Source organism: Hyperolius riggenbachi, chromosome 3 (genome assembly GCF_040937935.1).
Source record: "Hyperolius riggenbachi isolate aHypRig1 chromosome 3, aHypRig1.pri, whole genome shotgun sequence".
In the NCBI taxonomy this organism is placed as follows: Eukaryota; Metazoa; Chordata; class Amphibia; order Anura; family Hyperoliidae; genus Hyperolius; species Hyperolius riggenbachi.
The window spans coordinates 172,598,945-172,626,693 of NC_090648.1; the positions used below are offsets into that span (position 1 = coordinate 172,598,945).

General features: G+C 44.3%; 1 protein-coding gene across 2 annotated transcripts in view; it reads left to right on the top strand.

The window, feature by feature from the left end:
- Positions 1-24,394, top strand: part of SERINC4 (serine incorporator 4) — a 79,207-nt gene extending 54,813 nt beyond the window's left edge. For both annotated transcript variants that reach the window (XM_068275274.1, XM_068275275.1), the window contains exons 12-13: positions 264-417; positions 22,631-24,394. In XM_068275274.1, the coding sequence (XP_068131375.1) occupies positions 264-417; positions 22,631-22,844 (368 nt within the window). In that variant the 3' untranslated portion in view covers positions 22,845-24,394. The remainder of the gene's footprint in view (positions 1-263; positions 418-22,630) is intronic.
- Positions 24,395-27,749: the final 3,355 nt, after the last annotated feature.

The following is a 27,749-nucleotide window of genomic DNA, read 5'->3' on the forward strand; positions in this document are numbered from 1 at the left end:
AGGGCAATAAAAATGACAGCCTTCATATCCCTCTTACTTCAGGCGTCCTTTAAGCAAAATTAGAAGTCATGCAGAAGCCTGTATATATTAGTCTGTATAGAACATTGCAAGAAAAAGCTGTATAAGTGTGCCTGCTTGTCAGCTGGCAGTGCAGCTAGTCAATTTACAGTGATGCTTAATCATATTTTGGAAGTTATGTTTTATTTGCTCATTGCTTTGTACTGAAGGCCCAACAGTCTGTCTGCTTGCTTCCTTTGTGTTAGGAGAAATAAACTGTGGGGAAGATACAGATGCCACTGGTGGACAGACAGTGATACATGATGAGAGGGAGCGTGTGATCTACAGCTATTCCTTCTTCCACTTTGTGTTTGTGCTCGCTTCTCTCTATGTGATGATGACGCTCACCAACTGGTTCAGGTGAGCATTCCGCACATTCCCAGGTGCTCAGTTGTCATGCTGTAATACAGGAGAGGCTAGCTGGGAAATAACTCACTGTGATTTACTGTGTGTTTAGATAGGGTCCACAAGAGCTCTTCTCCTTCGTTTATTGTGCCTATTGACAATTTCTTCCATGGCGATTCAACAACTGAAGCAACTTGTCTACTATAAGTTCTTTTTATGCCCCATATTCTTTTCTTATTAAAAACCCGGCAGTCGCTCAGGTAACGTTAGCTGTTCAGTTCTGTGGGTCAGTTTACCTGATCTGCGATGTGTAGGTAGATAATTAACACAGCACCTGTAATCCATATAGTGACTGCTAGAAGTGTATTGACATCTAGAAGAAAGAGGCGGCCACCAACCGTTTCAGTGACATTGGTGGTTTATTGTGACAGGTTCTAGATTACAAAAAGCTCCATGCAAACATCAATCAACTAGCTACTACTGACTTATGACGGAAATTAGGAATGGGAGAAGTGGAGTAACTACCGGTACTACGAGGCAAGCTGGACTCATAGTTTCTCCACCTCTCCTGCTCCTTACTTCCGTAATATTACTGCCACACTCTTAGCCACTCCAATCACTGTGGTGGCAACCAGAGGAAGGGGTGGAGCCTCGGACTATTTAGCTCTCTGCACTTCCACACACCAGCCGGGGACAACAACATGTCCAAGCGTCCTATAGAGAGGTGAATGGCCGTTGTTAGGTTCTTTTAGTGCCCATGCACCCACCACTACTCCCACGTACACTTATCTTGCTACACACGGCAGGAGCCATCACGAGTCAGTAGTGGCAAGTTGATTGACCTTTGCATGGCGCTTGCAATCTGGAACCTTTCTACTGGAAATCTATTATCTGGTTTTTTTTCTTCCGCATATTTTGCTGGAGCACACCGGGGCTACAAGCAAGCTGCAGAACGTGATAAGACCTTTCCTCTTTTTTCACTTTACACCATAAAGAGTGCCGCAAAGTCTCATACCTCTTGGATTTTTCACCGCTAGGAGTGTAGTTCAGCTTATATCACTGCTCTGCATAAGCCATCACAGCTATTGGCACACAGCATGATCTACAATCATTCTCTGTTGCATGATCTGTGACATGCCAGGAGATTTGGATCTAGCATAAATTGTCTAATAATTGCTCTATGGAATATATAAATACCATGCTGAATGTTCTATTTGATTCATGTCTGTTCCTGATCCTCAGAAAACAAGTTGAAAGTTGCACACTTGCCTTACAGTGTTCCCATTGCTACAAATATCTTGACATGTATGTACGGTATGTCTCTCTAGCAGGATTTGGTGGGAGTTTGTACCATGCATAAGACTTCAGGATGCCATGTCCAAGTAAAGGGAGAGCCCAAACCTCCTTAAAAGCAGTCTGTTGATGCATGTTGCTGCCTTTGCCCTGTCTGAATGGTGGGTTTAATGAACTGTGCTTCGGGTATGTTTGCTGGGACTGGAAGCAGGTTTCTCACTGGAGAGTGTCCTATTAACTCATGGTAGGGCAGTCAGTGAGCCACTAGTTTTAAGACTGTGACCTGTTACTTTGCCTGGGCAGAAACTAAAGACCCATACACACACTGGATTGATGTAGCCCAACGGGATTCGAGACTCGATCCTTCAGGCAACATTGCTGGGCCCTTTAGGCTGACGATGCATTCTGTTGCAATGCAGTCATGGGTAGAGCCAACAGAGCAGCGCAGATGTGACGTCTCGCAGTGGGCAGAGCGAGCGGCATGAACAAAGGTATAGGCTGTTGCTCAACCAAATTGATCTGCCTGGTGGATTACATGCCTAATGGCGGTCGGGGGCCACTGTACACATGGTGGATTATCAGCAGAAAAAATACAGAGGTGGTCATTATCGGCTACCTCGGCCGAACCTAATAACGCCTTTTGGACGTAGCTGCTACGTCCAAAAGAATGCTGCCGCCCTGCTCCCGTGGCTGAATGACTGAGGATTGTGGCCAAATAGTAAAACTACATCTACATACATTTTTTTTAAATAAACACACAATCAATTACATTTAAAATTAACGGTTTACCTCCCACACTCCAAAAAATACCCAAATAAAAATTGTAATTTAAAAAAAAATTACAATTAACAAAAAAAAACCCATAAATAGTTACCCAAGGGTCTGAACTTCTTTAATATGCATGTCAAGAGGGTATATTACTATTATTTGTAAAATTTTAAGCTTGTAAACAGTAATGGATGCAAAACGGAAAAAAATGTACCTTTATTTCCAAATAATATATTGGCACCATACATTGTGATAGGGACATAATTTAAATGGTGTAATAACCAGGACAAATGGGCAAATAAAATATGTGGGTGTTAATTATGGTAGCATGTATTATATTATTGCTATTGTGGCCGAAAACTGAGAAATAATGATTTTTTTTCTTAATATTCCCATTAAAATGCATTTAGAAAAAAATAATTCTTAGCAAAATGTACCACCCAAAGAAAGCCTAATTGGTGGCAGAAAAAAACAAGCTATAGATCATTTCATTGTAATAAGCAGTGATAAAGTTATTGACAAATGAATGGGAGGTGAAAATTGCTCAGATGCCTAAGATGAAAAAACGACTGAAGGCTGAAGTGGTTAATCTACCGTGTGTATGGGCCTAAAGCTATCTTCTGGAAGCCCTTAGATACCTTATCAGCTGTGGCTTATTCTATAAACATATCTACAGTATTTGTATTCTACAAGAAAATGGTCCTGGCGGGGTCACTTTTGTTTATTGCTTTGTCCCATATGTTGGGGGTTCTGCTTCAAAATTATGTCTGCATCCCATTTATTTGCGCCTCCGTCCTATCTGATAACTCCAATACAATACCCGGAATAATAGGAAACCTATTAAAAGCCTTAAGAGAAAAACAAAACATATAAATTATAAATAACCCTTAGCAGCCACTCTGCAGCTTTCAGCATTTTTGCAGTTGGGCCAGTAAAAGTTAATACAGTAGTGTACTGTACTGTTATCTGGCACCAATGGGTGTCAGCTGATGCCAGAAAAGTGTGTTTTCTGGTTACTTGAGACTCAGTGTTAAAAATTGGCCTAGCTAATACAGTACTGTACCCCACTTTATATGCATACATGAACTGCCCCTAAGTCAGAGCTTGATGTGCATTGTAATGAGTGATACAAGTATTTGATCCCCTATCAACCAGCAAGGAAATTTGGTACTTTTCTATGGACTTGTTGTAAAATTGGATCATTTTATTGTATCCTGCATGGCCACTAGGGATGATCGGAACAGGCGATTTCCAATAACGCGGAAATTCCAGATTCCGCAGTAACGAAATTCCGTAACTGCTACATTCCGTCGGATACCCGCGGTATTCCGCGGAATTCTGCATTCCGGCGGAACCATATCCACAATGTTAAAGGAAACGTAATGAATGTTTCCTTTTAAACAAATAGCAGTTCCCTGGCAGTCCTGCTGATAACTTTGGCTTTAATGGTGGCTGAATCACAATCCTGATTACAATTTTTTTTGGATAAGCAGGAGTTGTCGTAGGCCATGGGACCTAAAGGTGGTCACGACGGTCATCACAATTTTTTTTTTGGAGCAGCAGGAGTTGTCGTAGGACATGGGTCCTAGAGGTGGTTTCATGGCGGTCATCACAATTTTTGGGGGAAAGCAGCAGGAGTTGTCGTAGGCCATGGGACCTAGAGGTGGTTCCACGGCAGTCATCACAATTTTTGTTTGGAGCAGCAGGAGTTGTCGAAGGCCATGGGACCTAGAGGTGGTTTCACAGCAGTCATTATAATTTTTGGGGGGAGCAGTAGGAGTTGTCGTAGGCCATGGGACCTAGAGGTGGTTCCACGGCAGTCATTACAGCAAAATTTTAATTGTCTGTCCAATCTTCATCGTGAATCAGTGAGAGGGGCCTTGTAATTATCACTGATCCATGACTCGTTCATTTTTATGAACGTTAGTATGTCCATATTGTCTGTGGACAGACGAGTCCGGTGGTCGGTGACCACCTCACCTACAGCACTAAATACTCGCTCAGAAAGAACACTGGCAGCGGGGCATGCAAGAACCTCCAGTGCATACTGAGCGAGTTAAGGCCAGGTATCCAGTTGTTTTGTCCAATACTACATGGGGTCATCATTACTCTCCATATTGTCTGGAGCACTGGCCGACCCCAAGTAATCATTCACCATACGGGCCAGTCACTGGCGGTGACTACTTTGCCCGCTGGTGGTGCTGCTGCTAGAAGGAGTATCTGGCATTGACTGATAAAATTCCTTCAACATACTCAGCAGGTTCACAGATTGGCTATTGGTGCTGCTGCTGGGAGTGGGACCACCAGCCCTTTGCTGAGTATGATGAGGCTTGGTAGCTTGGGCCCGAGATACAGGTGCAGTAAACGCATCTTCTACCCAACAAAGAAGGGCATCCCTGATTTGGCTCATCCTGGCGTCTGCTTCGGAGGGGGTTATGAACTGCCGCATTTTCCCCTTGCACCGGGGATCTAAGATGGTGGCCATCCACATGTCGAGCCTTGATTTTAGAGTTTTCATCTGGTGGGTCCTTACGGAGGCACTGGAGCATATGCGCAGCCATAGGGAAGAGATGTCTGCCATTAATCACCTCTTCCTGGCTGTCAGAACTGTCGTCATTCTCCAGCTCCACATCATCAGAATCTTCTTCCCACCCCCGGACAATGGGCTCTTCTGCTTCCACAAGCTCTGCCTCCTCATCCAGGACTTCATTCACTCCCCCACTTTACTGACCACTGTTCAGTAGGGCTTCCTCCCCCTGTCCGAGCACTCTGTCAAGAGCCTTGTCCAGCATGAAGATAATAGGGAGCACTTCTGATATGCTGCAGTGCTCCTCAATGACCAATTTTGTTGCCTGCTCAAACGGCACCAACACTTTACAGACCTGTCCAAACAGCTGCCTCTGGTCCCCAGTAATGTAGTCCAGTGGCCCTGTTCTGGAGAAAGATGTCTGAGACAGGTATAGCCTGACCGCCATTCGCTGCTCCCACAACCTCTCCAGCATGTGGAGGGTGGAGTTCCACCGTGTTGCACAATCAGAAATAAGCCTGTGCTGCGGCAGGCTATGGCGGCGCTGCAGCAGTTTCAAGGCCGCGGTGGTGGTTGCGGGGCAACGGATGTGGGCTGACACTTTTCGTGCTGAGGCCACAGCATCCTTCAAGCCATCAAAAGTGTGTAAAAAATTCTGGGCTACAAGGTTGAAGACGTGGGCCAAGTAAGGTAAGTGAGTGTAGCCACCTTCAGAAATGGGGGCCAGCATGTTGGCACCATTATCAGACACCACTGCTGCCCTACCAGTTTGTGGACTGTGCCCCCTTCTGCAGACTGATGAACAGTGTTGCTCCACAATGGCGGATCCCCAGCCGCCATTATTTTGCCAGGAATACTATCCCTGCCCTTCACCAGCACATTGTGGAGTGTGTTGGCCGGTCTATGGATCACGCTGGCTGGCTCTGTCTAACCCTCTACACACAGCAACTACTAGTACACTACACTACAATCTATCACTGAAACTAACAATCTACTGTCACTCTCTCACAAATACACCTAGCTAGCTACTACAGCTCACACTCAAAGACTATTGTTTTATGTTGAAACAACTGTCTTTCCTCTCTCCAACACCAGACTGAAACCCACAAGCTTTCGTGACTGTCACACCTCTCTTATATAGAAAATGGTTGGGATAGTTGATGATAGGTAGCTAGGAGCAGGTTGCTAACGTAGGATTGGTTGGTTTTTGTTAAGACTCTAATTGGTGCAGAAATTCCGTTTTTAATGCAGAAATCATCATGTTTTAAGCTTCTGTGATGGGTCTATCCCCTTCTGATCCTTCTGATTGGCTAATGCAGCTTTTACACGCTTTTGTTTAAATTCCGACGGAATTCCGCATAGAAATTCCGCTATTTCCAATTAGCGCTATAGCTTTTCCGTTCCGGCTCAACGGAACGGAATTGCCAATTTCCGACCGGAATCGTGGAAATCTCCATTCTGCGGAATCCGACAAGCATCCTTAATGGCCACCTTAAGGCCTCTTGCACACTGCATGCATTTCAGATTCCGATTCCGCTTTTTAATCTGTTTTTACATCCGATTCCGATTCAGATTTTTAATCTTATCTGCATGCTGCGTTTTTTGATCCGTTTTTCTGTTGAATGTATTCAAGGAAAATCGGAAACGGAATCGGAAACGGAATCGGAATCGGAATCGGAATACGGATTTGCAGTGTGCAGGGAGCCTAACAGCTGTGAGCAAAGCAAGGCAGCGGTCCCAATGAAACATACTGAAGTGGTTTAGGAAAACACCAGAACAATCATAGAAATGACTGTCTAATACAACTCATCAAATACTTGAGCTATACAGATATTGGTTGATAAAAATTGGTTTCAGTTTCATTTGGAAAGCGGAGCTACATTTTAATTTCTACTATTATTCTGCTATATCAAGTCACAGCTGATAGGCTGGTGCAAGAACTCCTTTTTAAGATTCTCACGGAAGGCATGTATGAGGGACTACAACTTGAAGTGAACCTGAGATGGGCCAAAAGGAAAAAATTATACATACCTGGGGCTTCCTCCAGCTCCCTTCAGGCTGATCTGCCCCTCGCTATCCTCCTCTGCTGCCTGGATCCACCGCTACAGCTCCCAGTAATCTGGCCAGTTGGTGCGTAGTGCGCACACGCCCAGCTCAATAGTACAGCCGCGGGAGCATTCTGCACGGGTGCCCATCTGTGCCTGTACCGACTGGCCTCGACTGGCCAAATTATGGGGCGGTGAGGGACCGATCAGCCTGAAGGGGGCTGGAGGGAGCCCCAGGTTTTTTCCTTTTGGGCCATCTCACGATTCGCAGTATTTCATTATTCTTTACAAATGCACTCCCTGGATAGGATCTATATTAGGATGCAGACCCCACCCCCACCCCATTTGCACACTATTCTGGCCGGTGGAATGAACAACTAATGTTCACTTAGTGCTTTTGAAAATAAACAAAACACAGAGAATCCCCCATAAGGACATGGGCTATTCCAAACCCGTTCTCAGATTTCTACTACCTACTGTAAGTGACAGCAACATAGGAGAAAAGTAATTTATAGCACTTACTCTGGGAGAAAAGTAAAATATTAATACAGCAGAACAATAGCCTTTCTGCAGTCCTTGCTGTGATTTGCTATGGCTCAGACCAGGGCTGCAAAGACCAAACAAAAATGTTTACTAATCCAGGCCTGGTTTATAGGATCATTTATATTCTCCTGTGATCTCCAGCCCTGGAGTCCCCTAATAAATCAGGCCCTATGAGTTACTGAACAGTGGTAATTTCTATCTGCATTATTAAATAGCGTGTACTCTGTACCTCATTAAAATGCACACACGCCTGGAGTGTATACTGATCTATAGCCCTACAGCAGCTATTTGCCATTAGATATGGCTTCTTTCCCAGGATTGTATACAACTACAAAAAGTTGGCTACTTCCCAGTTTCATTACTTTTCTGAAAGCTGGAATGATTCCTCCCATCTGTATGTTACTCCAGGCCTCACAGCAAGTAACTGCAAATCCAGCAATGGTAATGTTATATTTCAAGCATAATGGTAATTAGGGAGAAGGAAAAAGTAACCTAAAGTACGGTAGGTAGTTTACGTTGAACTAAATAGGTGGGCAGTGTGATGGTTTAAAGAGACTCTCACTCTCATTAATACGCAGGTGTGATACAGTCTCAGGAAACTCACATTACTTACAATTTACTATGTGGAGTCTGGCTGCAGGTACAGTTTATTATTATTATTATTTATTGTATTTATAAAGCGCCAACATATTATGCAGCGCTGGACATTAGTTTAGGTTACAGACAATATTTAGGGGTGACATACAGCAATAAGACAATACAGGAATAATAGAAAACCAGATCACGCAGCACAGTATGAGTACCAGGTAATGCTTAGCCAGTCACTGGATGGGAGCATGGAGATTAGACAAGTTAGGTTCACTCAGATCCATTGACAAGAAAAATAAATAAATATATAAATGTTATTTTGTCTTGTCTTGTCACAAGACAAGACAAATAACATTTATATCACGCTTTTCTCCTGGCGGACTCAAAGCACCAGAGCTGCAGCCACTAGGCAGTGGCAGTGTTAGGGAGACTTGCCTAAGGTCTCCTTACTGAATAGGTGCTGGCTTACTGAACAGGCAGAGCTGAGATTCGAACCCTGTCTCCTGTGTCAGAGGCAGAGCCCTTAACCATTACACCATCCAGCCATAACTACACTATCCAGCCACCACTGGATGGGTGTACGGTAATGGAGGTGCTTGAACAAGTAGGAGAAACAAGGAGGAGGACCATGCCATAGGCTTACAATCTAGAGTTTGTTGTGGAAATGTATATACAGCAAAGTCCCCAGCGTTCAGCACAGGCAAGGATTGCCTGATGCCGGATACATGTGCTTGCCAGTTCTTGAACCGGTGGTAGAATAGCACTAACAGCCCCCCACCCCAGAGCAGCAGAACTTACTTACTGATCATCCAGGTACCATCTGCTACACATCCTGCAGTTTCCAGTGGCTTATAAGGGCTTCTGTGTTTAGCTTCTGGCTCATTGTCTCAGATGACACGCCGGGAGCCGTACATGGACACCTGAATGCTGCTGGTAGTTCCCGGACGATTGGAAAGGAGTTTCTACTCTGAAAACCCCAATAGTTCAGCCCCATTATTCCCCTCAGGCATGCTGGTTAGTTGAGACTTCCGCTTGCCTGAGTTACAGATAACAGGGAATTTGCTATTTATGTGACAGCCAGTACCCAAAGTGTAGTCACTTTGGGTCTGGCCCGGCCAACGGGCTGTTGCAGCCAGTGTCGGGAACAAATTGCGTTTGGAGGCAGGATCTGAATTTTTGCCTGGATCTGATATATATTTGTACTGGAGATAGCTGTCATTTCTCAGCCCTTTGCCCCCTCCCCCCTTTGACTGATCTTGATATTTATTTATTGTATTTATAAAGCACCAACATATTACGCAACTTGTCATGACGTGATTTGTAGGTGTGTATTACCCACCACAGCGCACTATAATTATGTGTTCCCTGTTTGCTTTCTCTTCTTTTGAGGCAGGCAGCACCAATCAGTCTGTCACCAATTGTTTTTGACACATCTGCCGTAAACAGAAACATTTTCATCAAATGAACTTGCATTGACTTTTCTTCAGAGCCAACGTTCTTAATACGTGAAAAGCGAAGAAATTGACTAAAGTTAATCAAGGTGTTTTTCAGAGCCCCCCAGTAAGGATAGAATTATTTATTATCGCACAGAAATTATCCTTCTAATATCTCTTACTGCAGTAGTGTCTGAATCATCCACCTGAAACGAGCATGCTCCAAATCCAGTCAGACTTCAGTCATAAACATCTGATCTGCATTCTTGTTCAGGGTCTATTTATTTATTGATATGGCAGGCTATTGGTGCTCTGCAAGACACATGGTCCCATGACCAGGGAAGACAAGAGATGACGGAAAGGGGTATTGGGTATTAGACTCCTCAGAAAAGCTTACAGCAGCAGGGCTGTAATATTAGCTATAGCAGCTATAGTGGCCAATATGGGGCTCTGGAGCAAGGTGACAAACAGGAGTCCTTAATGTGTTCCCCTAACCTTATCATGTTTCTCCACTCTGACTTTACATCTCAAACTCCATGTGGTGTATGCAAGCCCGGATTTACCTCACAGGAGCCTATAGGCACAGATGTCCTGGCACCTTAGACTTTGCTCTTCATGAATCTACAAACCCCCACCAAGCTGCAAGTGTGCTGCTGCCACTTCTCCCTTACATTCCTCTCAGGTTGCTACAGGTGCCCCCAAGTATTAGGTAGCCAGGGATACCCTCAAGTTTAAGTAGCTAGAGGTGCCCCCAAGTATTAGGTAGCTAGATGAACCTCAGTATTAAGTAGCTAGAGGTGGGGGCGTGACCGGAAGCTCATGAGGTAGAGACGCACTTCGGAGAGGCTCCGTGCTTAAACCCGTTTTAAAGATATTCGCCGGCACCCTGGCCGCCCTTAATACCACCCAGGACACAGCTAAGAATCCCCGCAACCCGCAGCCCTTCTCGCCGGTCATGACTCGCAGAGCCACAGAAGCGGCGGCGAAACTCCACCAATTCAAACATACCAGCCAAGATGGCGCCGATACTCCCAGTGTCTCCGGCACTCCAGACAACCTCTCGGAAGATGAAACCTCCCAGCCAGCACCACTACCAAGCCCGCTTGAACAGCTCCTGGAGGGGGTCTCAGCATGTCAGGCGAGTCTTGCTGCTATAACTGTTTAAACTAGAAGAGGTCCGCACGGATGTCTCGTTAGTGAGGCAGGACATGCAGAACCTGAGAGCGCGTGTCACCCAAGCGGAAGACCGCATAAGTTCGCTGGAGGACTCCACTAGGCCTCTGCAGCCAGCAATGCAAGCAACACAGCGGGAACTTAAAACTTTGCACTCCAGGCAAGATGACCTTGAAAACAGGAACCGCAGATCCAATATTAGAATCGTAGGCCTGCCCGAAAAGGTAGAAGGCCCCAATCCAGAGTTGTTTGCGGAAACACTTCTTACCGACATCTTTGGCAGAGATACTTTCTCTTCAGTATTCATTATAGAGCGGGCGCATCGCATCTCACCTAAGATACCCCCGCCCGGTGCCCCACCACGCAACTTCATCTTCAAAGTCTTGAACTACAGCGACAGGGATGCCATCCTCCGTGCCGCAAGGAACAAAGGGGAAATCACCTATCAAAACGCCAGAATTTCCTTTTATCCCGACTTTTCCCTGGAAGTCCAAAAGCAACGTGCACTATTTACAGCAGCTAAAGCCCCCGTGCTCACCAGTCACCTTCAAGATCGCCTGAACAGTGAGTAACTTTCGCTTTACACCTCACAAGAGACCCTTCGCCCTGATGGTGGTGAACAAGACTAATCTTTCACCTGTATCGCCTTGCTGAACCTTACCCACCTAGAGGCCAAGGCCTCAGAGTCCTAACTACTTTCCGCAACAATGGCTGTCCTGATTTGTGACGCACCTACTTTCAATATAACTACAGCGGCCTATGCAACATCTTCCTGAAAACTCATATACACATACTTGGATACCTACATAGGCTACTGCTGATCCTGAGGATCTTATGGCAAGCAGTTCTGTTGTATTCCAGATCCTGCTATAGCATGGATGCAAAAAGGAGGCTTGCTCCGTGAACAGCAACCACAGTGTTGCACGTTATTATGGGTGCACTATCATGCTTTGCATGGACTAATGTCTTTTTCTCTATTATGCCACTAACCGACAACAGATATCTCTGCACTGTACCCCCCCTTACCCTGTCGTCCCTCCCCCTTTTTTTTCCATACTCAACCCCCCCTGCCCAAACCCCTCGTCCTAATCCCCCCCCCTTTTTAATTTTTCCTCTTCACCCCCCCCCCCCCCCCATCCAACACCTGTTTGTTGACAGTGCATTGTGTCATAGCATAATGGATGTGAATGCGGGACATTTCTGGGACTTGGGCATATAACTTATACTGAGTTCAGTAACTGGCCGGGTGCCTGATGGAATATGTAATTTCCATTCTTTTTGGGGCACGGACCCCCCCCCCCCCCTCAGATCTCAAGTGCAACCTCCACCTCTAGCACTAATGTGTCTCTACCTCGTGCTTCTGTTGTGTTATCTCCTCAGCTACTATTTGGAGTTAGGTTATAGCTTCTATGTTAGCTGGTTATATGTTATTGGGTTTGGGGTTAAAGCCCTCCTCGTTTTAAAGGAAGGGCAGGGTGGGCATTGGGATCTACTTTTAGTAACCATTGTAACTGGTGCAATTCAGCATTATGCATGCAGCTATAGAATGAACACATGCTATTTTTATAATGATATAGAACAATGCAAATTACTTGGATATACTGTCAAATGGCATCTCAGCTAACCTTAATTACATGGAATGTACGAGAAGTGAACGATAAGATAAAGAGGCAAACACTGCTATCCTATCTGTACAAACAAAAACCTGATATAGTGGCTCTTCAGGAGACCCATCTGTCGGGCACTAAAACCTTAAGTCTTCGAAGGGGGTGGATGGGCTGGGCATACCATGCTACATTTTCCCAGACCTCACGGGGAGTATCAATCCTAATCAATAAGAAACTTCAGTTTCAACTTATTGCCTCTTAAATTGACCTAATGGGTAGATTCATCTTTCTCAATTGTACTATAGCGTGTTTGCCTCTCCTCTTATTGGTATATTATGTCCCCCCTCCATACTCAGTTACCCCTCTTAAAGAGGGTTTATCCTTCATAATGAGATACCCTGGGGTCCCCGCACTTTGGATGGGGGACTTTAATTCGGTCAAAAACCCAAAACAAGACAGGTTCCCCCCCCCACAAATAGATAAAGAAACCTCCTTCTCTTTATTCTTAAATGAAATAAACATGCTGGATGTATGGACCCATTTGCACCCTGGGGAGCCAGGCTATAGCTGCTCCTCAGCTACATACCGTACCCTATCGCGTATTGACTTTGTTTTGGCGTCGCCTCATCTGCTTCCACTGGTATCACAAATTAAGCTACTACCCCGTTTGGTCTCAGACCACTCCCCCATTCAGCTTTCTATACAATGGGGAACTCCTCCTCCGCCCAGACTATGGAAATTTAACCCATTTTGGTTGGATGTCATGGGAGCAGATGAGAAGATACGCAGAGAGATAACAGAGTTTATACACATTCATAGAGATGAAGATAACAGAATGCTAGTATGGGAGACCTTTAAAGCCTACCTAAGAGGTATCCTTATCAAAGCAGTCTCTTCCCATAAAATGTCAAACGTGCAAGAGGAGCAAAAACTCCAGGCACAGGTATCCTCCTTAGAACACAAATACCTTCAGGAGCCACAGCCCACTAACTATGAAAGTTGGCAACGTGCTATTAGAAGCCTTGCCCTACACCACGAGGAGAGGGCCAAATCCTCCCTTTTTTTTCAAAAACAGACATACTATGAGCAAGGGGAGCGCACTGGTACCCTCTTAGCTAAAATTTCACGTACATATGCAGCACCCCCTGTAATTGCATCTATCTTAGATAAGGCAGGTGTTGAGGTACGGGGCCCAGAAATTGTAAACTCCACATTTCGGGATTACTATAAGAACCTATATCAAACTAAGTCGCCAGCAACTCAATCAGACTCTGAGATATTCTTAACTGAAATTAATCTCCCACGCCTTTCTCCTGAACAACGTGACCTACTGGACAAACCTTTTACCATAGCTGAGCTTGAAATGGCAATAGCTAGCTTCCCCTCCAAGAAAGCCCCCGGCCTGGACGGTATCCCTACTGAAATATACAAAAGGTTCTCAGAAGAACTATCGCCCTTACTCCTAGAATTATATGAAGAGGCCTTTGAAAAGGCTACACTGCCTTCTTCAATGCGTGAGGCCTTAATAGTAGTGCTCCCTAAGCCTGGGAAGAATATACTTTTATGTGAATCTTATAGGCCCATATCTTTACTTCCGGTCGATGCTAAAATCTTGGCCAAAGCACCTGCCATTAGACTTAATACTGTAATCTTGGACCTAGTTCATCCTGATCAGACGGGTTTTATGCCTGGCAAGAACACGGCCATAAACATTCGGAGACTTATGGCAAACCTCCAATGTGCACACAGCAACCCAGGCCAGAGAGCGGTAGCCTCGCTTGACATGGCTAAGGCCTTCGATACCGTCGAATGGCCATATCTACAGGCGGTTCTTGCCAGATTTGGATTCGGAGACAGGTTTATGAAATGGGTACAAATACTATATACAAATCCCTGTGCCCGCATATGCACAAACTCCTGGGTCTCTGAGTCCTTTCCCCTTGAAAGAGGTACGAGGCAGGGGTGCCCCCTGTCCTCTCTTTTATATGCTTTAGCAGCTGAACCCCTTGCATGCAGAATCAGAGATCATCCAAATATACATGGTCTTCGTACTCCCCATACACATGAGAAAATATTCATGTATGCGGATGACACTATTCTATATTTGGCTGATATAGGCCCCTCTTTAGATCTAGCACTTGATGTAATCCAGGAGTCTGGGTACTACTCAGGTCTTCAGCTAAACAAAGGAAAATCAGTAATCTTACTCATAGACCAGCCCGACCCAGAATTACCTGTACCTTTGCAAATTGTGACAGCATTTAAGTATCTGGGAGTTACTATCCATCTAGATCCTAAACAATACATACACAACGAGATATACCCTCTTCTCCAGTTAGTCAGAGACAAGAGCAGATCTTGGACTAAACTTCCCCTTTCAGTGACTGGCAGAGTCAACCTAGTAAAAACGATCCTCCTCCCTAAAATTTTATATGTTCTCCACCACTCTCCAGTATATATTACTCAACACTTTTTTAAACGCCTAAGGTCGTTAATACTCAGTTTAGTATGGAACAATGGGCGGGCGAAAATACGCTATAAGCTAATGCAAAACCCCAATGGTGAAGGCGGACTGACCCTACCCTCATTCCAAAAATACTATATTGCGGCACAGTTACAGCAAGTAGCAGCATGGTTCTCCTCAGATGTGGCTTACAACCCAGAAATATATGGCTACGATAGGGACCCCAGATGCGCTTCCCTTGCTCTAGACCTTATGAGGTGTACTTTACCTCGTGGCCCCAATGCACATACCCTTCTTGACCAAGCAACTTAAGTGTGGCAGTGGAACCTTCGGTATTTCCCTACCACCCAAATGGAATCTCACATTCCCCTTTGGAACAACCACCACCTCCCTGAACTTATGGGCCTCCCTGATGTCCATCTCTGGGTGTCAAAGGGTATAGTCTTCCTGGGTCAGATTTTGGAGAGAGGCAGGCTTCTCTCATTTGGGACTCTATCTTCCAGATTTGACCTTTCGTCCAAATTTTACTTTAGATATATCCAGTTATCTCATGCCTTTAAAGCCCAATTTGGCACTTCAGCAGTGCCTATACATACATCCCTTGTTATAGATAAAATCCATAATGGTCAACAGAAACATATGGTGGGAGACCTATACTCAATTCTTATTCAACATAAAGCCGAATTACACAACGCCCCCTCTAGGGGAAAGTGGGTGGCATGTGGCCTTGAAATTAATGAAGAAGACTGGGATGATATTCTTCAGGCGGCTAGACTTACTTCCCCATCTATTAGAGAACGCCTCACCCAGATATACATCATCCACCAAGCTTATCTTACTCCCCTAAAACTAGCTAAGTTTGACCCCAGTATATCCCCCGTTTGCCCTAAATGCTCCTCCGCTACTCCCACTTTCCTGCACTTAATCTGGGAATGTCCCCCTATTGCAATGTTCTGGAAACAAATAGTACAATTCTTGCATGACAAAATGGGCTGCCCTGTGAAGATGGATCCTGCTATGTGCATCTTAGGTTTATTTACAGATGATTCTATGTCTAATAACACCAGAATATTTATCTCTCAAACCTTATTCCAAGCCAGGCAAGAAATAGCTCAAAAATGGCTTTCAGCTGAACCTCCTACACTCCAAGCCTGGATAACCAGAATTGATCGCACTCTTTCATACAAGAAGCTAATCTATCTTCACAGGAACTCCATAAATAAATTTCATCTGATATGGGATAGTTGGATAGAGAGATAGTCACTTTAAAATCTCGGTCCTCTCCTGCCACACAATGTTTCCTTGCTCTCCACGTTCCCACTTGACCTTCAATAATATGACCCACTATACCATTTAGGTTGTATCAGAAATCTGTGCCTCAAATGCATGATAATGCTTCCACTCTTTGACACCATGTAAAAGATCTAAACCTTTAAATTACAACATTTGACTTGTGTATCTCCTTATTTTCACTATGTAATTATACACCTTGTCTGATACTCTGCATATATGTTCCATATATACTTCTATATGTGCATTCTGCCTTGCACCAGGCAGTGTTGTAACTTTCGCTGCATTGTTCTCAATAAACTTCGCTTTGGGTTAAAAAAAAAAAAAAAAAAGTAGCTAGAGGTGCCCCCAAGTATTAGGTAGCTAGAGGAACCTCAGTATTAAGTAGCTAGAGGTGCCTCCAAGTATTAGGTGGCTAGAGGAGCCTCAGTATTAAGTAGCTAGAGGTGCCCCCGACTGAAGGGATACCTAGTCAGTGGAATGCTGAGAGCAGGGTGAGTAACCTCTCATATACACTGTGCTCTGTATTCTGCATAGGGAAGTAGGGAGGCACTAGGGGAGGGGAGTGAGCCGCCTTTCCATCAGCAGGTGGCTGTAAGCACGTGCCTACAGTGCCTTATGGTAAATCCGGCCCTGGGTGTATGTACTGGAAGTTCAATGCTAGTTTATGATGCAATGTCAACAATGTACTGTAAGTTCAATGTCATTACTCAAGTGTGTCTAATGGTGCCCATACATGGTACAATTTTTTTCATCCAATCTTACCATTTGTATGTAGTATAACGGTAAATTAAGTGAATATACTTAAAGGATAATGTAGGCAGTTCCCTTATATTACACAGAAACTGTAAGATTGGATGAAAGAAATTGTACCATGTGTGGGCAACATTAGTCTGAGATCTCAACAAAAATTTTGCAATGAGCCTCCATGTCTAGCAACATCCCTGCACAGCACTTACCGTTCTTAATGATTTATTTGAAGGGGACTGTAAGCTTCTAACTTCCAATACTTGATAAAGCATCCCCAGGATTTCAGCAATGAGACTGATGTGCCTTGCGGACAAATATGGCATATGTCTGCTGCCAGCTGTATATGTCTGCACAAGCATAATGTATTACTACACTCTCAGCAGCTTCATAAACCATGACTGTGAGTTATAGGACTAAACTATTCTAGCCACACACTGGCAGATCTAAATTAATGTGCGATAACATTTCATTATTTCTCAATCACAAATTCATCAAATGCCGTGTGGCAATATACAATCTTAGAATATGTTTAAAAATGAGGTTTATTAACTAACCAAGGTTTTGCTGGGGAGCCATAATTTATATATAGAAAATATTTCAAGAATGCACCCTTTAAAGAGACTCTAACAAAATGTTGAGCCTTATTTCTTCTATCCTATAAGTTCTAATGCCTGTTCTAATGTGGTCTGTCTTACGGCAGCCTTTCCTAGTTGCAATGTCTCTGTAATAAATCTAATCTTCTTTCCTCTGTCGGCTCTGTCGGGCTCAGGCTGGAATGTGTGGAATGTGCAGCACTGCTTGTCATTGGCAGAAGCTTTACACACCCTCTCCAAGCTCTGCATGAGTCACACAGTGAGCTGTTCTCAGCCTATCATACTCTGGTTAGAAGCCATGTCTTTTGTTTGTAAACACTGCCTAAAACTGGCAATTACAAGCCAGGATTGCAGCAGGGAGTGGCAGAAACAGCACAGAGGGGCCCAGGAGAACATAATGAAGAGAATGGTATGCTTTTTATTGTAAGAATTTTAGAGTACATTTTCTCTTTAAGTGTCCTTTAGGGCTCTTTCACATCAGCCAACGCATGCAGGAGCCGTTCTCCTGCACGTGTTGTCTGCCGGCGGCGTGTCGTCGGGTATCTGCGGTGCGACGGGCCTTTTGGCTAAGATCAAGTGTAGTATCTGTTCTTGAAATTTTTGGGAGACATGTTACTAGGAACCCCGGCCTGGTCACCCGGGGGAAGGAACCTTGAACGAGTTGAGCAGGGGGGATGGGAACCTCTGGTCCTCTAGTAAAGGTGTCCGTCCTGGTTCATAATTCTCAGGAATTGATTGAATGGATCTATACAATGGTCGAGGCTGAATAGCTGAGGGCTTTGCTTAGGCGTACTGCCCCTGGAAGTGGCGCTCCAGGTGCACCTGAAAAAACCTGAGATGTGGCAGATCTCAGGCGGAAGTAGGGTGCTTTGGTCTGTACTGCCCATATGCAGAGCTGACTAACGCAGCTCCCCGGCCTTTTGGCTAGGGAGAGTGCGGAATTTTTATCACTCCGGCCGCAAGGTCGGGGCCAGCTTGCTGGCACCGGGGACTTCGGTTCCCAGGGGACTTCGGTTCCCACCCGGCTCCCCCTCGGGGGAGCCACCCGGACCATGTGGGATGCCACATGGCCAGGCCCTTTGGGTAACCACTGGGCACAGTCGGGGTCCTCCTCGGAGGACCCCAGGATCCTCCAACCCCTCGGGTGTTGGAGGATGCCACCCCCTGCGCCGATGGCAAAGGGGGAAGGTTCCCTTCGGGGAACAACCGGAAGGGCCCTGCTGTATTGTGGGGCCCGTGGCTACTCGTGCACGTTTTGTGGGGGTGCTTTAGGGCACTCACGCTTTTTCCGTGCACGGGGCAAATAGCCTTGCTAACCGGGACTCCTGTTGCTTGCAACAGGAGCCAAGACAAGCAAAAAAAAAAAAAAAAAAAAATCTGCGGTGCGACGCAATCAGCGGTGGTAGCTGGTAATTAAACCCGACGGAAAACGCCGTCTCGCGGGTGCGTTGGACAAAAAACTGTGCCCGGGTGCGTCGGAACCACAACGCAACGAAACGCAGCGTCGGGTGTAAAAAGTAAAATGAAAGTCTATGGATTTTCATTTCACCTTGGTTAACGCAAACGTAAACCGTTTGCGTTAAAGCACAAAATCGCCGTAAGTGTGAAAGAGCCCTTACAGAAAGCTTTTAATACAGTCCTTAATAAAGCAGATTGACTGCATAACAATATTCCTAAAACAAGAACTTGTAAGAGAGCAGGCTCCTGTTTGTTTACATGTAGGCAGTGCATTAAACGGTCTCAACCGAATGTCTGCAGCCTCAGCTGACACCAAATCCACACTCGCGCTAAAGCCTCATATTCACCGGGGTGATCTGTGAGGTTCTCTGTCACCTGGCAGGGATCGGTATGCAATCCCTTGGGCGACAGAGTGGAGCCGACTCTGTACTGACGCATCATCAGCCTTCTGGCTATCAATGCATCTATTACTATGCAGGGTTGCAGGGGGAGAACAGGCAGCGTGCGACGTAGCAAATTTCCTCGGGTGGGGGAGAGCAGTGTGATGGTGTGGTGCTCAGGCGTCGGGGATCACTAAAGATGCCGGATCGTTAACAGACGCCGTGTGGCCACTGCACACATTGGTATGACTCCCTGATTCTTGGCCATGGCGGACTTTATCGCACGCCACAGCCTTTTTTAGGCCAGGGTGTGTACATAGCTTTAAGCCATGAGTGTTTCCTTTAAGGATCAAGCTCAATCCTTCAGGTGTCACCGCAGTGCATAGCTTCCTACAGACACATCTGTGGCTACAGCCAGGGCCGGATTACCAACCAGGCAACAAAAGCAGTCGCTTGGGACCCCATTCAGAGTCAAAGGGGCACCATTAGCACATAAACCAGCCCTTGCCATCCTGTCAGCGGTGGTTGGAAGGTATAATGGTTAAAGGGACTCTGAGCAGTGCAGTAACTATGGAAAGATGCATATCATTTTAAAGCTCTCTTTCTCCTCTTTTCAATGATATCTAAACGGCTTCTCTATGCCTTTTAGTTTTTGATATTTTCGCGATTGAAATCGCGGCCACAGGACGACGTTTCTCCAAAGTCAGCGGTGGCTGGATGGTATAATGGTTAAAGGGACTCTGAGCAGTGCAGTAGCTATGGAAAGATTCATATCATTTTAAAGCTCTCTTTCTCCTCTTTCCACTGATATATAAACAGCTGCTCTATGCCTTTTAGTTTTCGATATTTTTGCGATTGAAATCGCGGCCACAGGACGACTTTTCTCCAAAGTCAGCGGTGGCTGGATGGTATAATGGTTAAAGGGACTCTGAGCAGTGCAGTAACTATGGAAAGATTCATATCATTTTAAAGCTCTTTTTCTCCTCTTTCCAATGATATATAAACGGCTGCTCTATGCCTTTTAGTTTTTGATATTTTCACGATCGAAATCACGGCCACAGGACGACTTTTCTCCAAAGTTGGCAGCTCGATTCAGCACAATGCAATGAAATATAAGGAACCCAGGGGGATATAATTACAAACATCATGCTGGTAGGTGTGAGGATGTAATGAATTAGTTGTGGGTATGCTTAAAGGCATATCCACAGGCACTGCTTGGAGTCCCTTTAAGGGCTCTGCCGCTGACACAGGAGACCAGGGTTCGAATCTCAGCTCTGCCTGTTCAGTAAGCCAGCACATATTCAGTAGGAGACCGTAGGCAAGTATCTCTAACACTGCTACTGCCTATAGGGCGCATCCTAGTGGCTGCAGCTCTGGCGCTTTGAGTCCACCAGGAGAAAAGCGCGATATAAATGTTATTTGTCTTGTCTTGTCAAATGATGCCGTGCGCTGCTGATTGTCTTCAGAGCCAGGCTCTCCTCCTAGGTCCCCCTCCTGCTACTGTGCACTCTGCCGCTGCCCACTCCACCCTCCCTTCCCACAGAGAACCACAGCTGCAGCAAGAATAATAGCAGCAGATGGCAAACGCTCACTCACCTATCCATGATCCAAGCAATAGAGATCCCGTCATCTGAAACCCATCTGTCTCTTCTACAGTGCAGCCGCTCGCTCTGAACTTCCTGATTCTCAGATCAGACATGAAGTAGGAAGTAGTAATAGTAGTAGTATCAGAGCGGCAGCACTCTAGAGGAGACAGATGGGCTCCGGATGACGGGACCTCTATTGCTTGGATCGCAATAGGTGAATGTGATTCATCTGGTGCTGTCATTCTCCCCCACTGCGGCTGCCTTCTCTGCTGGACTATCGTATTCACTGGGATGGAGGCTGCATGGTGGCTGTCTAGTTTGGGAGGAAATTGGTTGTTCGGTGGTGGGAGTGGTTATGTAATTACATAACCACTCCCACCACCGAACAAAGAATTTCCTCCCAAACTAGACAGCCACCTGTCTGGGGAACGGCTTCCGGTTTGGCGGTGTCCAGAGCTTTCTGCTATTGCCAGGCTGGAGATGCAGGGGGAAAGTGCTGCTGCTGTGATATCTGGCGCCCTCTTCACAGGGGTGCCCCAGCCCCTGAGTGCAAATGTCCCAGCCATTCATCTCTCACTCTGCATTTTGCCGCTGCTATTCCCTGCATTGTGCACCCACAGAGGAAAGCGTGCTGTTGCCCATAGCAACCAGTAGCTCGGCTGCCCGGTGTGTGCGACATATTGCTGTGCAGCTGCATCTTCTGATTCTATTACGACATGATGGGGGGGGCCCAAATCAGTTACTTTGCTTAGGGCCCCATTTAGCCTTAATCCGACTCTGGCTACAGCGGAGCGAGGCATCTGTCTCTAACATAGAATGGGTGATGGCACAGTTGACAATGCTGACTGGATTGACTCTGCAGATCAGCAGCGCACTGGTGAGTCATCACGATCGTCCCTGGTCTTGTAGAAAACTACATAAACTACATAAACGTTCACTGCTATGAAAATCGACCGGAAATCAGATCGGACATGTTGGAAATAATCGATCTGACAAGTAAGTCTGACAGAAAATTGCATTGTGTGTTCCTAGCATAACTCTGAAGGGTGGCCCTTTGAGCACACCCTTAGTGGCTGAAGCTCTTTAACGCTTTGAGATCAACAGGAGAAAAGCGCTATACAAATGTTAGGATTTATTATTATTTATATGAGCCGTTTTAATTAATACAGAATTTGCTTAAACACTTGCTTTTTATGTTTTCCCGTAGTTCAGCATCATAGGAAAGGAATACAGTCTTATTTCCTCTAGAGAGGCTGCATATTAACATGCATCCATAATATTGTAAAGTCTTTATATCTCAAGAAAATGTTGCCTCCCATTGCCAATAACACTACTCTTAAGAGTGAACTTGTGCTGATAGAAATGTGGGAGTTATTTACAGTTTTCAGGTAGTGAGTCACTAACCTGGAGAGGTTAGATGTTCTGACCTGCATGCCTGTTGTGGATCAATGAATCACTATGGGGTGAAGTCATGGAAAAAGTACACCAGCCAGGGAACCAGCAACTACTCAATAGGAGGGTAAGGGTATCCCTGTATACCTGTCATCACTAAAAAGGTTTACTTTAAAAAAGAAAAAATGTTTGACTCTAGACACTACTAAAATGTTAGCTACTAGTTTTCGGGACACACCTCACAGTGCTGGGAAACACAACACATGAGTAATGTTTAATTATCGGCATGACTAATGCTTAAAGATGATGTGTTCTCATGCAATGTCTTTCCTTTGTAGTTATGAAAACTCATCCCTGGAGACCATCTTTACCCATGGTAGTTGGCCCACATTCTGGATCAAGGTGGCTTCTTGCTGGACTTGTGTTATTCTTTATTTGTGGATACTTCTGGCACCAACATGCCTTCCAGGACAAGGACAGGTCCACAAGGCTGGCCCTCCACAACACATACTGAAACGGAGACAATTCCGCAGAGTCACAGTTTCCAAGTGATAACCTGCATTATCCTTTACACCTACAAATACTTTCTTTCATGGCGGCTGGTTGCTGAGGCCAATGAGAAGTGAAAGGGATCCAATGTTTAGTGCTGGCTGCATGAGGTATTGCTGGATGGAAAAGGAACGCAATGAAGATGGCTGATGATGATGGGGAGATAGAAACTATAAACCTGGAGTCAATTAAGAATTTTATAATGTTAGACACTCAGATGCCGCGGAAAATTGCAGTTCATTTTTAGATATTTATGACATTGGATTTTTGGCTTATTTTTGGACTTAGCTTTAGAGAAGTGGTGAATTGGGCTAACAGATCTCTAAACAATTAACAGCTCCTGGCTAAATGAATCAGCTGCTAGAAGGTATGAATCAGCTGCTAGAAGTCATCCAACTCAACCCTCCTCACTAAGCTTAGTAGGAGACATTTCAATTTAATTTTTTTATTATGACTTTTTGGCATATTAAAACATGATAGTGTTGCTTTCATTTTGCAATTTCAACAATCAGAAGAACAATGCCAATCTGACTGGCTGAAACCAATCCACTGTCATCTGCACTATTTTTTTCCCTCTATTAAGTGTTTCACATTTATTGTTTCTTTCTGAACAGATCTGGGATATTAATAACTGAAGATAAGCACGATATGGACCAGAGCTGTTTTGACAGTTTATCTATGTCCCTATTTAATCAGCAATAGCTTTATCCCAACTTATGACACCTAAATGAAATATAGTATATATTGTTTTTTTTTTCAAGACAAACTAGACTTTCATTGTATGGCATTTTTCCCCCTCAAACAATTTTGTTTTCTATGCATTTTAATGGGAAAAAGAGGGAACATTTTTTGAAAAAAACACATTTCTCAGTTTTATTATCAATTTCAATTTAACAATAAAAAGTGATATTGTAGATAAAAAAAACACAAATTTTGTTCTGCTATTTCTACCGTTTATCACAAAACTTAGATTATGTTCCTGTCACAATTTATGGTGAGGATATTTGATTCTGAAAATAATGTTACAAAGTATATTTTTCACTATGAACTGAGAAAATAAAAGTATTTTTAATGGTAAAAATCAATCTTGTTGTCTCAGGGAACATATATTCCCTTTCACCAATTAGTGCTGCAGCAGATAGTGCCGGAGGTGTGCACAGGAGCAATGCCCAGTTGGGCACAGCACTGCTTCAGCTACAAGATGTACAGAATATCTACATCCTCGTGGCTTAGATGAAGTGAAGTCACAGAGGACATAGATATACTGTAGTGGTCGATAAAGTGGTTTGAACAAGCTTATAGCTATGGCCATAGCAGATCATTTGATAAGTATTGTTCCCAGTGCAATGGAAAAAGGGGTGTGTGTCAGGAAGGAACAGTAAATGAGAGCAAATAAGCACATATACACCTCAGGAAGATGATGTTGTGAAGGGAGTTTGTTTTCTTTCTTGTGAATAATAACGGCAGGAAGGGGCAGGAGTAGTGTTAGAATCACATTTAAAGTACATCTTGCTCTAGGAAAAACAAATTCAAATAAACGTGAATATACACAAGTCCAGATTATCGTAGTCTGTACAGAAACAAGCAACTATTTTGTTTTTTTCTAACCTTTTTTCCCCTCATATTTGTGTCTGCTGATAGTCTAAAGCCACATACACATGGGTCGCACAGTAGCGCAGTGGTAAGCACTCTCCCCTTGCAGCACTGGGTCCATGGTTTCAACCCCAACCAGGGCACTATCTGCATATTGTCTGTATGTTCTCCCATGTCTTTGTGGGTTTCCTCTGGGCACTCCAGTTTCCTCCCTCATTCTTACAGATAATTTACTGGTAATTGGCTTCCCCCTTAATTGGCCTTTTAGACTACAATCTACATTCGACTGTGGTAGGGATTCCATTGGGAGCTCCTCTGAGGGATAGTTAAGTGACAAGACTCTATACTCTGTACAGCGCTGTGGAAGATGTCAGTGCTATAAAATACAAAATATTAATAATAATACACACATTAACTTGACAGGGGCGTCCGATATTTTAATCAAGGCAGGTTAAGTGTATCATGGAGTTTGGAGAGCTGTAGGTCATTCACATACAGCTATACGCTGGCCTGTACAGCACTGACAGACCTTGTAGGATGCTGCTGCTGAGGCAATGAAATCTTAAGTTCCTCCAAAGCTCAATAGGTTAAGCGTCAGAGAAGCATCACTGTGGAAAATCTCTAATGAGCTGACATTCTTAAACACTGACCCTTGCAGAAGGCACTGAATGCTTAGGAGTGAGAGACACTTTCTTACCGTTACCAAGGCTTGTATGTGACTGCCCAAGTAACACGCCTGATTTCTGAGAAACACTGTACACTTTGATATGCTAATGTCTCCAACGTTTCATTATAGCTTTTATTCCTGGAATGCTTAACAAATCTTGCAGATAACATATTTTGGGAGCAAGCCATGTACAACTGTCGCCTACAGGCAGCACAATAGAACTTGCTTACAAGCTGTGCAGCTCGCATACCTCTGCTTTCATCTATACATAATGGGATTACTGCACTACAGCTACCTGAAGTGTCCCACAAAAGCCCCATGCTTAAATCCTGTGAGGGAATTACCTTGACTGGCAAGGTCAGGCGGGATGTGAGCTAGAGTTACACTAGAGCAGCCAGGCTGTGTGCAGCGTAGGGGGTCAATGTCCATTATTTATAGTCAGGGTGACTGGATTTGTTTGGAACACGTAATTTCTGTTTGTAGAGTGCCATGACAACACAGCATTCAGGAAGTTGGGTGACTATATAGAACAGGGCCAATCTGTGCTCTACCTGCTGTTCTGCTATGTATAGCTTACGTCTAGGCACACAGCCAGTCCTACAGCACAGCAACCCAAACTCACTTTTACCCACAGTACAAATGATAATAGAGGATTTACCATGTATACTTCAATACAAGTCAATCTCGTGTATAAGTCGACTGAAATATTCAACCCGCTTAAGCTGGAATTTTTTATTGACTCAAGTATAAGTCTACCCAGCAACGCTAATGGCTTCACTTGGGGCCCATCTCTTCTGTTGAGTGGAGCTCATGTTTTTGTCCTACCCACAAACAAGCCATTCAGTCACACAGCCTTCTCATTCACTTACAATTTTCACAGCTAGTCATCAAACAGAAATGCACTGGGTAAATAAGCCCATCTAACAAACCTAACATCTTTCCTCCAAGAAGCTGGTGCTAAAATATGAATGCACATTGTTTATAAAACTGTTTATTGATGAACTAGCTTTCATTTAATTAGTCGAAGCTTTATCCTGTCTGGAGCGTCTGAATAAAACGTCCATAAAGGCAGGTTTATGCATCTATTTATAGTAATTACATGATCTAGCAGACTAATCCGCTAAGCAACCTGTCATAGTGAAAGAAGAAGTGATGTTAATCTTACTGTCTACGTGAGATAAGTCAACAATGACTACATTCCTTCTCATCAAATTATTATTTGTGAATACCGACACATGATTAACTATAAAAATGACAATGGCTGTAAAAACCACACTGATGAATTTATAGATGCATGAGGGCTTCCTAGTAACCAGAGAGAAATTGTTTTCTTGCGGTGTATTACCTCTTGATAGCTGACAACGCTGACTGCAACACAGCAGACACAAGCCTTAAAGAGGAACTGTGGTGAAAACAACAATTAATAAGACTGCTTATTGTTAATAATATTCATTTATAGATTATTTAGTCAGTGTTTGCCCATTGTAAAGTATTTCTTCTCCCTGATTTACATTCTGAAATGTATCACTGCTGGTGACATCCTTAGTTGTGCCAGGTGATCTGTACGGAACGTTCGTTACTGAGAGTTCTATGCACAGAAAGAGTAGTAGTAGTGGCAATTAGAAACAGGCGTTATTTTCCACAATGCAAAACGGTTCACAGACAGCAAACTATCAGGACCATGGTCATGACATCACACTGTGGGAGGAGTTTCACCTCAGTATCAGCCGCACAGACCCCCCTGATCTATTCGAGAAAAGGAATAGATTTCTCATGGGAAAGGGGGTATCAGCTACTGATTGGGATGAAGATCAATCCTGGGTTAAAGCTTCTTTTTAAGTGTACCAAATATAATGGGAGTCTCTGGTTTTGTACAAGGTTAGTTTATCTTGGAATACAGTGAAAAATAGTATACAATCTAAAGAGACATTTATAATGGCTCAAGAAAATAAAATCACATTATTAATGATTATGTTCTGGAATTCCAGCTGAATTACATAGCCATTGCACTTATCTTACACCTTATTACCTTACACACACTTCCCAAAGTGGTAAACAAGACACATGGAAATTTTTTTCCTGCCCACCTCCTCAGGTTCTCAGGCCCCAGTAAATAAAATATCATGGCTGCAGAAAACAATTTTTTATGAGTGCCTATGAGGTTCCCAAACTACTGCCGCTAACGGGCACCCAAATTTCTTGTTTCTGTAATAACCCCCTCAAGAACTCTTCCTGTGCTATATATGTCTTTTTGTAGTACATAGAAAAACCTGGTTAGAGTGGACAACATCTGTCCTTTTTTGCCCTCTTTTTACAGGCAGAGGGGAGAACATGTTAACACTGGTGACCTGAGCAAGGGAACAGTGAGCAGGGACAGCTGGGGCAATGCACTCGCATACAATGCATTTAGAATCTGCTACAACACAAAGCAAAGCAGGCACTCTGTCAAACTTTGCTCATTACTGATCCAAATGCTTTAGTCTGGCTCAGTACAATTAAGCAAAATGATATTTTAGAAATGCACACAATGTGCCCCCTTCAAGCACTTATGTGCTCAAGACCGCATTGTGATAAACTAGAAGAGACCAATAAGACATTCTGTCCTGGTACAATATTCCAAGACAGTCACAAAATAGCATCTGTTCATA